Source organism: Manis pentadactyla, chromosome 1, assembly GCF_030020395.1.
Source record: "Manis pentadactyla isolate mManPen7 chromosome 1, mManPen7.hap1, whole genome shotgun sequence".
Classification (NCBI taxonomy): domain Eukaryota; kingdom Metazoa; phylum Chordata; class Mammalia; order Pholidota; family Manidae; genus Manis; species Manis pentadactyla.
The window spans coordinates 206,219,269-206,232,630 of NC_080019.1; the positions used below are offsets into that span (position 1 = coordinate 206,219,269).

A 13,362-nucleotide genomic window follows, 5' to 3' on the forward strand; every position below is an offset into this window, starting at 1 on the left:
TTTAGAATTTGTCCCAATTCCCTTCTTCCTGAGATTCAGCCTTTCACAAGTGAGTTTTGAGTGACTGATACTGTCTCTTGGCACCAAGCGCTCTCAGTCCAAGAAAAATTAGGTTCTTTCGTTTCTTCCAGGATCTTGGAGGCTAATGGAGTTGTACCAACTGTGTGGGCGGTGAACAGAAGAAACTTGGATGAGGCCGGGGCTTGTGGAAGGAAAATTCCAAAGAGCAGGGCTGCTCAGGAGGGCCAAGGGCCAGTCCAAGTCTGGGAATAGCCTCCATCTGGGGCCAAGCGCAGCTAGCTGTGAAGAGGTCTGCTGCAGTTAAGGCAGGTTGTGCCGCAGCCCCTCGGCCTTAAGTTTTTCCATCTTTGCTCAAGCCAGTACTTTCGCATGCACAGGAGACCTTTCATAAGAGGGATTCTCAAATACCAACGGGTCTTATGACAACTCACACAAATATCTGAGCCCAAAACAAGATAAAATCACTTGCATTCTTGCCAGATCTGTCTGTATTTATGCACATCTATTAAATTATTTAAATCTTCCAATTAAAAAGTTTCTTCAGGTATAATTTACATACAATAAAATATATCCTTTTAAGGTATATAGGTCATTAAGCTTTGGAAAATGTATACAGTTATATAATCACTATTGACAGCACGCCAAAACACTTCCTATGCTTCTTTCTTGTCAAGCTCCAGTCTTGACGCCTCAGTTTCCCCGAGTGGCGACGCGAACTTCGGCAATTCCTTCCAGGTCAAAGGCAAAGCCCCACCTCCTTACGGCTCTGAGCCCCGCCTGCTCGTTATTCCGATTGACAGTCAATCTGACTAATCAGCGCGCTGTGCAAGGGGGGGGTCTGCCCTTCTGAGCACATGCGCACTTCTCGCATGAGCGATGAGGGGCTGCAGTGTTTTGGGCCGGGTGTGGTGTGGTTGTGGGCAGACGCCAGGGATCCACGCAGCGGCAAAGGGTTTTGGCACTGAGGCCCGGTAATTACACTACTTCTCTTCGTGTTGGAGGGAGGTAGGGAGGGTGAGGCCGGGGAAGGTGCGCGCGCGCTGTGGAGTTAGGTGGATACGGATTCTAATCCCACCTCTGCTGCGTGACCCAAAACTAGTCACTTGGCCTGTCTGGTCCTCAGTTCCTTCTCCCAAAATGAGGCTAGGCATACCTGAATTTTCAGAAAGTTCAGCCAGTCTGTCTGAGACATTTGTAGGAGGCAGCAGAATTTGGGAAGAGGTGTCTGAAGATGAGCGGCACCTCAGGAAACGAATGATTCCTCTCTTGCTTACTCCACCTTTTCCAGGCATCATCAGCAACCTCAAGGTTCCAGCAAACAGTCGGGGCCCCTGAGGGACCAGCCCTTCCCAGGGCTGCTGCAGCCAGAGAACCTCAGCCGTGAGGAGTTGGTTGATGTGCTGAGGGCAGCCGTGCTGGACCAGAAAGGTTGAGGAGTGGGAGGGACAACTACAGATACTTAGAAGGGGAGCCTGCTGTTCGAACCTTCTGGGGAGCCGACTGGGCTCCCTCTTAAAGCCTTTGGGATCAAATCCTGGTTCTGCAACCCACTAGAGTCGTGAGCTGGGACCAGCCCCTGCATAGTAATCTCTTAGAGCCTCAGCATCATGGCGATGATGGTGTGGATGGGAGAGTGTAAATAACTAGAGAGTTCTGAACATACTAAGCATTACATAATGGGTATTGCTATAATACGTTGTTTAACTGATGGACAAAACACAGGCTTTGGAGTCAGCCAGATAAATCTAGACTCTATAATCAGTTTGCTGTGTGGCTTTAGGCTACAATTTCTCTGAGCCTCGGTCTCCAGTGATTTATTGATTTTTCTCAACTATTTATTAAACATAGACTATGTCCAGGCACTGTTCTAGGCATGACTACACCATGCTGAACAAGATAAATATGGTTTATTTTTTTAATAATAAACCTCTCAGGGAGCCAACATTTTGGTGGGAAAAATGGATTACCCAGGAAATAAACAAACAAGGTCCTTACTAGTGATCAGTGTTATGAATAAAACAGGGTGTTATGATGTAAGGAATTACAAAAGGGGGCAGCCATTAGATTGGGGTTTCAGGCCTCTCTGTGGTGGTGACATTTGCGCCAAGATGATATGAAGAAACCAGATACAAAAATCTGGGTCAGAGAAAGAGCAAGTGCAAAGTCCCTGAGGTGGCAGTGAGCTTAACATATGAGAGAAACAGAAAGAAGTTCAGTTTAGGGTGTGATTGATCATTCACTTCTGAGATTGTAGTGGGGCCACATAAGATGAATTGAGAAAGTGCCTTGTAAACTCTAATTGCTGCTTTTTACTGTGGATGATGTTCATGTAATATATGTTTCAGGACCTCTAGTGACACTGAACAAGCCACAGGGTCTGCCAGTGACAGGTATGGACAGGGGAAGGGATGTAGTGAAAGAGGGTTTGATGTCCTAAGGGAGGGAATATGGAAGAGAAGGAGGTGGTGGGATGAAGCCAGAGGCCTCTGGGAGCAGTCTGTACTTCTTCTATTTTTCCAGGAAAACCAGGGGAGCTGACATTGCTCTCTGTGCTGCCGGAGCTGAGCCGGTCCCTGGGGCTTGGAGAGCAGGAGCTCCAGGTTGTCCGAGCATCTGGAAAGTAAGTGGTGGGGGTGATAGGAAGGTAGGAAGGCAGGCATCCATCTGGTATGGGAGAACAGCTGCTGGGGAATAAACAGACATATTCCATGGGCTGGTTTGAGATCACAGAGGTGTAGAATACAAGGAAAAGGAGGGAGTGGACAGGTCTGGATTAAAAAATCATGCACAAACTGTGATCTTAGGCAAAACATGAAACCTCACTGAGCTCAGTTCCCTTAATCATACAATAGAGCTAATAACACCTTTGCTCAGTATGTATACTGATGGAAGGTGTTGGGATATTCTGATACCCTGATACTCTTTCCTCTAACTGCCATCAATTAGAGACAGTACTTGAGATGAAATATTTCTGCAGTTCAACAAACTCATGGGCTTGTTTGTGAGGGATTTAATTATTTAAGAGCTCATATATATAAAATTCCTAGTATAGTGCCTGGCACATGGCAGACACTCAGAAAATGGTGATAATTTTTATGTCTGGCTCTGAGCTCCCTGGGGGCCAGGGCAAAATGAAAAACACGTTAAGCTAGGTTGTCTTACTATCAAACATGAGGAAGCCTTACTTGTTTCTCAGGAAGAGGTCTGGGTTATACTGTTGGTATTACTGTTTGACTTTAAGCAGGTCAATGTTTCTTCCTAGAGGCTTCCTTTTTTTGGTGGGTGAGCTCAAGGGACTTTGACTTTTATGATTTGTCCCCTTCCTCCAGGGAGACCTCTGGGCTTGTACTCCTCTCCAGTTGTCCCCAGACAGCAAGCCGCCTCCAAAAGTTCTTCAGCCACTCCCGGAGAACCCAGAGACCCATAGCCACCTACTGGTGAGGTGCAGGGGAAGCTCCTAGGGCAGTGGAGAGGTTCCAGCAAGCCACTCTGTGACCTCTTCCTGCCTCTTTCTTAGCGCTGTCACTAATGGGATCCCAGCTACTACTGAGGGGAAGATCCAAGCAGCTCTGAAACTAGAACACATTGATGGTGTCAATCTTGTGAGTTAGGGTCTGGGTGGGGAACAGGAGGGGACCCTGTAGACATATTACTCTACGGAAGAGTCAAGGGTATAAGCTTGGGGTGGCTGGCCCTCTTGTTCCCTAAAACAGGCAAGTCACCACTGCCTCTACTATGGCCCTGTCCTGAGTCCATGGGAACAGGAAGGGTCTGGGTATAGCTCCAAGGGTGTGGGTATATGTGAAGCTTGTTCCTTCTTGGGGGCTGACACTACAGGCAGTTCCAGTGAAGCCCCCATCCCGGAAGGACATCCTGGAAGGTGTCAAGAGGACCCTCAGCCACTTCCGTGTGATGGCCACAGGCTCTGGCTGTGCCCTGGTCCAGCTGCAGCCACTTACAGGTGGGTCTGGAGCCCCAGCCAGCCTTCAGAACTGTTTTTGACAGGGGGAGGCAAGAGGGTGGGAAGAAGGTGGTGGTGGTAGCTGCAGCCTGGGGAACATCTGCTGGACCCTGAGGGTGTATGTGATACGTGACCAGGCCCAGTGGGGGGAGGCAGTACTGTTGCTGTCAGTCTGGTGTCATTCCTTTGTAGCTCATCTGGTTTTTTTCTTTGGAGTTACTGATTTCGGAATCTTCTCTTTGCCTTTGATGTTCTGTAGTTTCACTATGATGAATCTAGGTGTGCACATTTAGTTTTCGTGGTTACCAAAGGTTCCAGATTACTTTCCTTACTATCTAAGAGTCTAACTTAACTCACTTAGTATGCTGTTACAAACACAATCTAAAGGTTCTTTTCTATTTCTCCTCTTTCATTCTTTATGTATTAGGTATCAAATTATGTACTTTTTGTCTATCCCTTAATTGACTTTGGGGATAGTCAATTTAATTTTGCATTTGCCTCACAATCAGCTGCTCCACCCTCCCTACCGTGATTTTACTACGTCTGGTGACAGCTATCCAACCCTAGGAACACTTCCATCTATAGCAGTCCCTCCAAAATAGACTGCAGAGATGGTTTGTGGGGGGTAAACTCTCTCAGCTTTTGCTTATTTGGAAATTGTTTAATCCCTCCTTCAAATTTAAATGATAATCTTGCTGGATAAAGTAGTCTTGGTTCCAGGCCCTTCTGCTTCATGGCATTTAATACATCATGCCACTCCCTTCTGGCCTGTAAGGTTTCTGCTGAGAAGACTGATGTTAGTCTGATGGGCTTTCCTTTGTATGTGATCTTATTTCTGCCTCTGGCTGCTTTTAACAGTCTGTCCTTATCCTTGATATTTCCCATTTTAATTACTATGTGTCTTGCTGTTGTCTTCCTTGGGTCCCTTGTGTTGGGGGAATCTGTGAATCTCCATGGCCTGAGACACTATGTCCTTCCCCAGATTGGGGAAATTTTCAGCAACTACCTCCTCAAAGACACTTTCTATCCCTTTCTCTCTCTCTTCTTCTTCTGGTATCCCTATAATGCGAGTATTGTTCTGCTTGGATTGGTCACAGTTCTCTCAATATTCTTTCATTTTTAGAGATCCTTTTTTCTCTCTGTGCCTCAGCTTCTTTGTATTCCTCTTCTCTAGTTTCCATTTCATTTATTGTCTCCTCCACCGCATCCAACCTGCTTTTAATACCCTCCATCGTGTTCTTTAACGATTGGATCTCTGACCTGAATTCATTCCTGAGTTCTTGGATGTCTTTCTGTACCTCCATTAGGATGTTGATTATTTTTATTTTGAACTCCCTTTCAGGAAGAGTCACGAGGTCCGTATCATTTAAATCATTTAAATCTTTCTCTGGAGTTGTATTAACAATTTTACTCTGGACAAGGTTCCTTTGGCGTTTCATGTTTGTATATGGCGCCCTCTAGTGTCCAGAAGCTCTATTCTGGAGCTGCTGAGCCCCTGAAGCAATGTCGGGGGTCGCAGGGGAGCAGTACTGGTGCCTGGGGGTAGGAAAGAGGTGTTCCCCGCCTCCTGGCTGCTGTGCCTGTCTCCACTGCCTGAGCCAGTGGGCCAGTCACACAGGTATAAGTTTTTGTCCCAGAGCAGCTGGATATGGATCCCTGCTTTCCACAAGCAGCTGGAATCCCAGTTTCCCCAGGAACGCTGCCTGTATTAACTTTCCAACCTGGTAGTCATGCGAGTCTCATGAAAGCACCATTAAATGTAGGTTTGTGCTCCCAGAGCAGATCTCCGGAGCTAGGTATTCAGCAGTCCCAAGCCTTCCACTCTCTCCCTGCTCCGTTTCTCTTCCTCCTGCTGGTGAGCTGGGGTGGGGGAGGGGCTCAGATTCCACGGAGCCACAGCTCTGGTACGGTACCCGGTTCGCTGAGGTCTGCTCTTTTCTCCAGGTGTGTGCAGTCTGATGCCGTCCTCTTTCCTATTGCTCTCTCAGGATTAGTTGCGCCAACTATATTTTCTAATTGTATCCAGTTTTAGGAGGAAGGCTCTGTCTCTCCTCTCACGCCTCCATCTTTTCTCCTCTCACGCCGCCATCTTTTGACGTTTAGTTTTATCTTGCTTGGGATTGACTGTGCTTCCTGAATCTGAAGATTAAAGTATTTCATTACTCCTGGAATTTCACTCTTCAAATGTTGCACCGCTTGCATTCTCTCTGCTCTCTTCTTTTTGAATGCCTAATAGACATCTAACCTCATTTAATTCTCTATGTCTGTTTTGTTTCATTTCTTTATGTCTGCTGCATTCTGTGTAATTTCTTTAGATCTGTCTCCCAGGTGAATTTTTAAAATTCAGTTGGGGCTAATCTGCCAGTTTAACCTTATCCATAGACTGTATTTTTCACTTCTAGAAGTTCTGTTTGGTTCTTTTACAAATACAAATGGCCTTTAAAATACTTCCCCCCCTTTTACATTATTTGTTCTTGTCTTTAATCATTTTAAACATTATATTTCTATAAATCCGTTGTCTGAAATTCTTGAGGGGCCTAATCTTACTGAATTTCCTGCTGACTCTCACACTTGATAGATTGTTTCCTCATTGCTTTGTGATTCAGGATTGTGAATTCAGGTTTAGTTGGGCCTTTATCTGTGGAAATCCTTTGTTGTCTCATTGAAGGTGGGACCCTCAGGAGAGGTCCTGCGTTTGCTTCTGCTCAATACCCCAGGGCTATCTCTGCTCCAGGACCTCTCTAGATACTATGTCTCAGTTGAAAGTTCACAGATCACTCAAGTAGTAAAATTTGAGCCCTAAACCTGTTTGATAGCAGAGTCATGGTTGTGAATTCTCAGGGGAATACTTTTTCATTCCACTCATCCAGACCTAATCTGCCTTCATTGGTGGCTGGCTTCTCCTGGGCCACCCTTTCACGGAAAATGAAACCTTGAGGGTTTAATTTGGGCTCCAATGTCTCGTTTCTGGCACCTAGGTAGCTACTTAAATGGATACCAAGATTGGCAACACCCCTAGAATATATGAAATGTTGGCTCTCATGTGCTTTAGATTTATTTTTCTTTTATATTTTGGTCATAGGGACCTTTCCTCTTTGCCCAGCTGTGTATTTAAAAAGGATTCTTCCAGTGTTTCTAGGTGGTTTATAGCAAGAGGGTTTTTAGATTATCCAGTCCACTGTATTGCCAGACAAGGAAGCAGAGTATAGCTCCCGGGTAAGAATCCTGACTTACCACGAATCACTTCTTTTAAAGCTTTGGTATTTCTGTGTGTGAGATGGGAGTGATGATAGGACCTGCCTTATAGGGCTGTCAGGATGAAGTAAGCTCACATATGCAAAGCACTTCATACTATACCTAGCATGTGGTCCTCCATCTCTCTTATTTGTCCAGGTACTTTTGTTTGTAAGTTTCCCAAAAAGCAGTTCAACTTGGTTTAAGCCAAAAAAGGGGATTTACTGGCTCATGTAACTGAAAGTGCAGGTCTGGCTGAATCCAGAGGCTGAGGATGTCATCAGGAAGCTACTTCCCATTTCTTGCTTCTTGCCTCTTGCATGTTGGCTGCTCTCTCCCACAGGCTCTCCTTTCTCTCCAGGAGCTCCAGGTTTGCACCCCGCCAGTTTAACACCCCAGCAGGAAAGAGTGTTCCTTATCCCAGTTGCTTCAACAATAAATTCAGGGTTGCATCTCTTCATGAATCCTGCAGGCCTGGTGGATTGACAGCTGACTGTTCTGAGCTAGTTGTGCACCTGGCTCAGGAGGCAGGGGTGGTAGCATAGACCTCACTATAACCACATGATCTGAAAATGAGGGGTGGTGTTTTCCGTGGGGGGAGAGAGGGACAGTACTGGGTGGGACAGGAAGAGCCAGCAGTCCCCCCTCCATCTGTTCCATCTCTTCTGTCTCCCAGTCTTCCCCAGTCAGCTACAGGTACATATGGTTTTACAGCTCTGCCCTGTGCTTGGGGATCACACATACTCTGCTCGTGTGGGCACTGTACTGGGCCAGCGCTTCCTATTGCCAGCTGAGAGCACCAAGCCCCGAAAACAGGTACCAAAGCCTGCCTGCCTGATGCCTTCTGTGAGTAGGTGGGGGGGTGACTGTGGGCAGCATCTCCAGACATTGATTATGCAGATTAGGGACAGGGAGGCAGCCGTTTCCAAGGCTATCTTTAGCCCTATTTTGCTATGTGACCTTGAGCAAGTGACACCTCCTCTCTTGTGCCTTTCTCCCAAACTGTCCAATAAGGGAGTTGAAGTGGCTGATTTTAAAGGCCCTTCAAAGTCTGCCATTCTTTGAGTCTGTTTGGTGTAAGGTAAAAGAATTGTATGTGTTGCCTACCCTTTATGACTAGACTCAATTAGTTAAACAAAGCTGAAGCCAAAAATAAATCTGTTGACTTCCTAAAGACAACTCAAGAGAATTACTGCTCTTTTCTTACATGATCACCTTACTTATTCTTGATAAATCTTAAATAACTATGTAATTCCTGATTTTAAAGAAACTCAAAAGAGTCAACTCACTCATCGTATCAGAAACACAACTGTTAACCTTCCTCCCACTCAACTTGCCTTCTTGTCCAAACAGCTCTATAAACTGTTTAGAGTTTTATAATCTCTTTTGGGAACCACAGCAATTATTTTACAGATTATTTAAAATACATATTGTCTATACTGTAGTGTCCTCATTTACTTATCCAAACAGGGGGAGCGTATCAGAATGCTCTACTGTATGACCAGGAGGATTAACCAACACAGAGGGCACTCAGAAACCCAATGACAACGCCATCGTTAGGACTGAAGTCTAGGTTAAAGCTGCTTCTAGACAGGTTCCCAGGAGCCCTGCAATAACCTCAGAAGGCCAGAAAGGTTTCCTAGTGGTGACAAAGGAGTCCCTCTTATCTGCTCGGCAGCCTTACAATAGGAAAGTTCTTAAATCTAGCCCAAATCTCTCCTACTGAAATTCAAACCCATTTCTTTTTCTTAATTCTGTAAGAATTTAGAACTTCACGGTAGCAATTAAATTGCTCAAATTCTCACTGTAAATAAGAGAAAAGGTAGCTGAAATCAGTACTGATTTTCTTTGATACTCTTCATGCATCATCCCAAGTTCTTAACTTTTCAGGCCATTTTGCTAAGAGAAGAATTGCTTGTCTCCCTCAAGTGAAACTGATTTGAAAATAAAGTTGCCTTTCTGGGAAAAAAAAAAAAAAAGAATTGTATGTGTGCATTAACAGAGTAAATCCCAAAGTACCAGACTCTTAATTTCCCTCCATGTAAAGTCTGTGGGATTGGGGTAGGGTGAGCTTTGCTCCAATCAGTCATTCAGGGATCTGGGCTGTTGCTACCCAGTTAGCAGCTAAAGGGAGACAGTGCAGTGCAGGTCCACGTGGGTTTTTATGGGCCAGGTTTGCAAGCGGCATACATACTTGCACTCCTGTCCCATTGGCTAGAACTCAATCACATGGCCTCACCAAACTGCAGAGGGGCTGGGAGATGTAGTTTAGCTGTGTGCTCAGGCAGAAAATGATTTGGTGAGCCCCTAGCCAGAATCTGCCGTAGCATGAGTGTGCATGTGAGCATGTCTATGTGGAGAGAGGAAATGATCATCATGGTCGTGAAGGAAGTATACTTGCCTGGCACCCATTTTGGTTAAAGCTGGTTGTGACTCAGTTGGCTAAATGCTGGTTTGCCTCTCCCACCCCAGGTTCTGGATGAAGCTCTCCTTAGACATCTCCACCTGACACCCTCCCAGGCTGCCCAGCTACCCTTGCATCTCCACCTGCATCGTCTCCACCTCCCAGTTGCCAGGCCCACTGCTGCCCCCATTGAATTTCTGGCCCCCCTGCCCTCTTATTTCTCCAGGACCCTGCAGTGCCTGGGGCTCCACCAACCATAGTCCTGTTTCGTGTTTCCAGTGGAGTGCAATGGGGGCTGGGAGGATGGGCCTATGGTTAGGCCTGGGGAGATGAGGTCGGGCTCAGTGTGTAGTAAGGCTAATTTAAGAACCCAAGCTCTAAGTTGGAGAAACTGAAGATCAGATCCTAGCTAGGCTGCTTGCTGTGCAGAATTGGGCAAATGACTTCACCTCTCTGGACTTGAGATAATAAAAGTACCTACCTCATCATATGGTTTTAAGGATTTGCTGAGAAAGTATTTATCATGTCAAGATGCTTTTTGATGACTTTAATATATGGTCTTTTGTGGAGGCTGTTTCTGTCCCAGTTCTAGCTGCAGAGGACATGTCAGATTTTTTTGTTGTGGTAAAAACACCTAGTAAAATATACCATCTTAACCATTTTTAAGTGAATGGTTCTGTGGTATTAAGTACATACACATGATTGGGCAATCATCCCCACCAGCATCTCCAGAACTCTGCATCTTCCAGAACTGAAACTGTCTCCATTAAATACCACCTCCCCATTGTACTCTTGTCTCTATTAATTTGACTGTTCCAGGGACCTCATATATGTGAATGTTAGATCTTTCACTTTAAAATATCGTGAAATAATGTCAAACATACAAAGAGTGCATAAAACATCTGTGATTTAAATAATTACAAGGTGACACCCATATAACCACTAGTCAGGGCAGGAAATAGAAACATCTCTCTTGCTTATAGAGCAGCAGTTCTCAACCCTGGCCCCCATGTTAGAACTCCCTACCCCACCCCCTCAGGAAGCTTAAAAAAAAAAACCCTTGATTCTGCCCCCGACAAAACACTGGCTTAATCAGTCTGGAGTGGAGATCTTGGCATCAGCCTTTTTTTTTAAAGCTCCCAAAGCAATTCTATTGTTCTGTCTAGGTTGGAAACCACTGTTCTGACTTGGAAGGATTCTTTGTTATGTATATATGTATCCCTAAACAGTGTTTCATTTTGCCTACTTTTAAAGGTTTCCATAAATAGAATTATGGTGTATATATTCTTGTGATTTGCTCTTGCTCCATACTGTGAAATGTATCTGTGATGTACTGCGTGGAGTCTGAATTTCAGTGAAGAAAACAGTTTATCATTTCTGCTGTCAGTGGACAGTTAGCTGGGCTGTGACCACAGTGCTGCTGTGAACTTGCGTGTTTGTATTTCCTGGCTCAGTTATTCAAGAATTTCTGGATCACAGTATATTTATCTTCATTTGACTAGTGTTCTTAGTTTCCTAGGGCTGCTGTAATCAATTACAACAGGATTAGTTTAAAACCACAGAAACCTATTCTATTACAGTTCCAGAGAGCAGATGTGTGAAACCAAGGTGTGAGAGCTCTAGGGGAGAATCCTGCCCTGCCTCTTCCAGTTTCTCTCATGGCTTCAGACATCCCTTGACATGTGGATAAACCACACCAGTTTCTGCCTTCATCTTTACATGGTCTTCTCATGTGTCTTCCCTTCTGACTTTTACAAGGGACATTTGTCATTGGATTTAGAGCCTAGCCAGATGATCTGGGTGATCTCAAGATCTTGAACTAGTAACATCTAGGATGACCCTTTTCCCAAATAAAGTCATACCTACAGGTTCCAAATAGACATCTTTTGGTGGTGGTGGTGGGGGGGGGGCTAACATTCAATTTATTACAATTCATACCAAACTTGCAAATGGCTGTGGCTTGTTAGATATTCTTTCTAGGTGACCTTGGCCCCTCACTGAAGAAGGGACAGACTCCCTCCCTCCAGAGAAGGGCTGGGGTTAGGCAAGGTCCACCTTCCCCTTGTGTCTCTTATTATAAATCCAGTGCCCACTAGATGTCATCCTGCTGCCAGCCCAGCTCTTCCTCTGGGCTTGGGGATTGGGAGGGACTCTCAGTGGTCAGCAGTGCTGGTTGTGTGTCTCAGGTTCCTCCTCACTGCCACGTGATCTTGGGCAAGCCACTTCTTGTTCAGACTTTCCTCATCTATAAAGTGAGGATTATACCTCAACCCAAAGATAGAGATGCCAGGGGAGTCCCTCAGTGGGAAGCCCCATGTCTGCCACTAAGTGGTAATTCTGGGCTTCACATGCAGAGGAGCTGCTGATGGCCTTTACCGACTGTTCTGAACATTGGGGTACCACCCCCTTCCCTTCAGCCTCCAAGAGAAATGAAGCCAAACCCAGAATACTTCACTTGCTTCTTTTTATCTGCAGCATCACCCAGGACAGGGGCAGTGAGGATCGAAGCAAGGGCTTCTCTAGCCTCACATTCCCTATGCCCCCCAGCCCCCTGTATGCATCAGTAAAGGCCAAGGGTCCTGGAAGGCTCAGCGTCTTCATGAGGCATGTCTCAGCCTTGGGTTTGGTACAGACTCTGGCTTTGAACTTGCCTTTGGCCTTGATCTTCCTGTGGGTGCCAGAAGGAGTTCCAACTTCAAGGGGCAGACGCCACAAGGCACTTTCAGGATAGGGACCAAGAAGGTGCTGGGAAGCAATAGCCTCGGTGTGAAAGGAGGAGAGAGGGGCAAGAGAAGTTCAGGAAATCTGTCCAGGAAGAAGCTTCTGAGGGGAACAGGCACTTCCCATGGGGCTACAGCCAGCCTGGGAGCATCCCTCTGCCCATGTCCTCCAGTCCTGACCCTGGCACTCAGCACTGCCCTCCAAGATGTGAGTCACAGTTGAGGACCCACCTTTCTTGGTTTCAGGATGTTGGTTGCCAACTTGAGCTCAGGGTTATTTGGAAGGGAAATCAAAACTTTGGCAGTAGGTAGAGTCATCGAGGCCTTGGCTGTGGTCGACAGGGCCTTAGAGCCCACCAGCTTGCTGTGCTGCAGTCTAAGGACCTGCCCCTGGGGTCGGAGCGTGTCGGGAGAAGGCAGCTGAGCCTTGGTGTGGAGGCCTGGGAAGTGGTAAGAGGCTGTGGGAGAAGATGGGCTGTGAGGGCCTGGGGAAAGCCCAAGGTTGGCCAGCTGCCCCTCAAGGTGTGCATGGAGGGAGGGGATGCAGGGGAGATGAGGGCTGGGGTGTGTGAGGGTAGATGGAGCCTTCCCAGTTCCTCCTCCAGAGCCAAGAGAAGAGCACAGGGTTTGGAGTCCAACAGACCTGGGTGTGCACCCTAGTTCTGCCCCTTCGGAGCTGTGCAACCTCGGACAACTTCCTTAAACTTGCTGATACCTCGACTGGAAAATGGGGATAACAGTGCCTACCTCGCTAGGTTGTAAGGACTAAGGAACTGGTTAGGTAGCAGCACATTATAAACTGTTAGGTGCTGTATATATGTTAGTTCCTTTCCCCCAGGGCAACATTGCATGGAGGCAAAGGCAGGAAAAGCTTGGACTCTGGAGAAAGATCAACTTGGGACTGAGTCCTGGTACCTTTAAAATAAGTACAGCTGCCTCACAGGGTGACTGCTTTGGAGGGGACAACACTTATCTGGTTGTGTATTTTTAAAAAATGCTTTGTAAGCAGTGGCTTTTACTTG

General features: G+C 46.3%; 2 protein-coding genes across 15 annotated transcripts in view; one reads left to right on the forward strand and one right to left on the reverse strand.

The window, feature by feature from the left end:
• Nucleotides 1–111: 111 nt before the first annotated feature.
• RPUSD3 (RNA pseudouridine synthase D3) lies at nt 112–10,793 on the forward strand. Of its 2 annotated transcripts, none has more exons than XM_057506933.1 (9): nt 112–992; nt 1,310–1,449; nt 2,367–2,411; nt 2,542–2,641; nt 3,351–3,458; nt 3,539–3,623; nt 3,859–3,982; nt 7,893–8,032; nt 9,689–10,793. In XM_057506933.1, the coding sequence occupies exons 1-9, from the start codon at nt 898–900 to the stop codon at nt 9,878–9,880; spliced, it is 1,029 nt and encodes a 342-aa protein (XP_057362916.1). In that variant the 5' UTR covers nt 112–897; the 3' UTR covers nt 9,881–10,793. The 2 variants fall into 2 exon arrangements, with proteins under 2 accessions (XP_057362916.1, XP_057362917.1); XM_057506934.1 differs by having other exon boundaries at nt 1,310–1,401.
• A 372-nt stretch (nt 10,794–11,165) lies between these two features.
• Nucleotides 11,166–13,362, reverse strand: part of TTLL3 (tubulin tyrosine ligase like 3) — a 30,473-nt gene continuing 28,276 nt past the window's right edge. For 6 of the 13 annotated variants that reach the window (XM_057506878.1, XM_057506863.1, XM_057506870.1 and 3 more), the window contains 2 exons: nt 12,572–12,798; nt 12,071–12,380 (listed from right to left, as the gene is read on the reverse strand). In XM_057506878.1, the coding sequence (XP_057362861.1) occupies nt 12,072–12,380; nt 12,572–12,798 (536 nt within the window). In that variant the 3' untranslated portion in view covers nt 12,071. Of the gene's footprint in view, nt 11,866–12,070; nt 12,799–13,362 lie in introns of those variants that run through there. The other 7 variants (XM_057506887.1, XM_057506884.1, XM_057506871.1 and 4 more) reach the window with 6 other exon arrangements.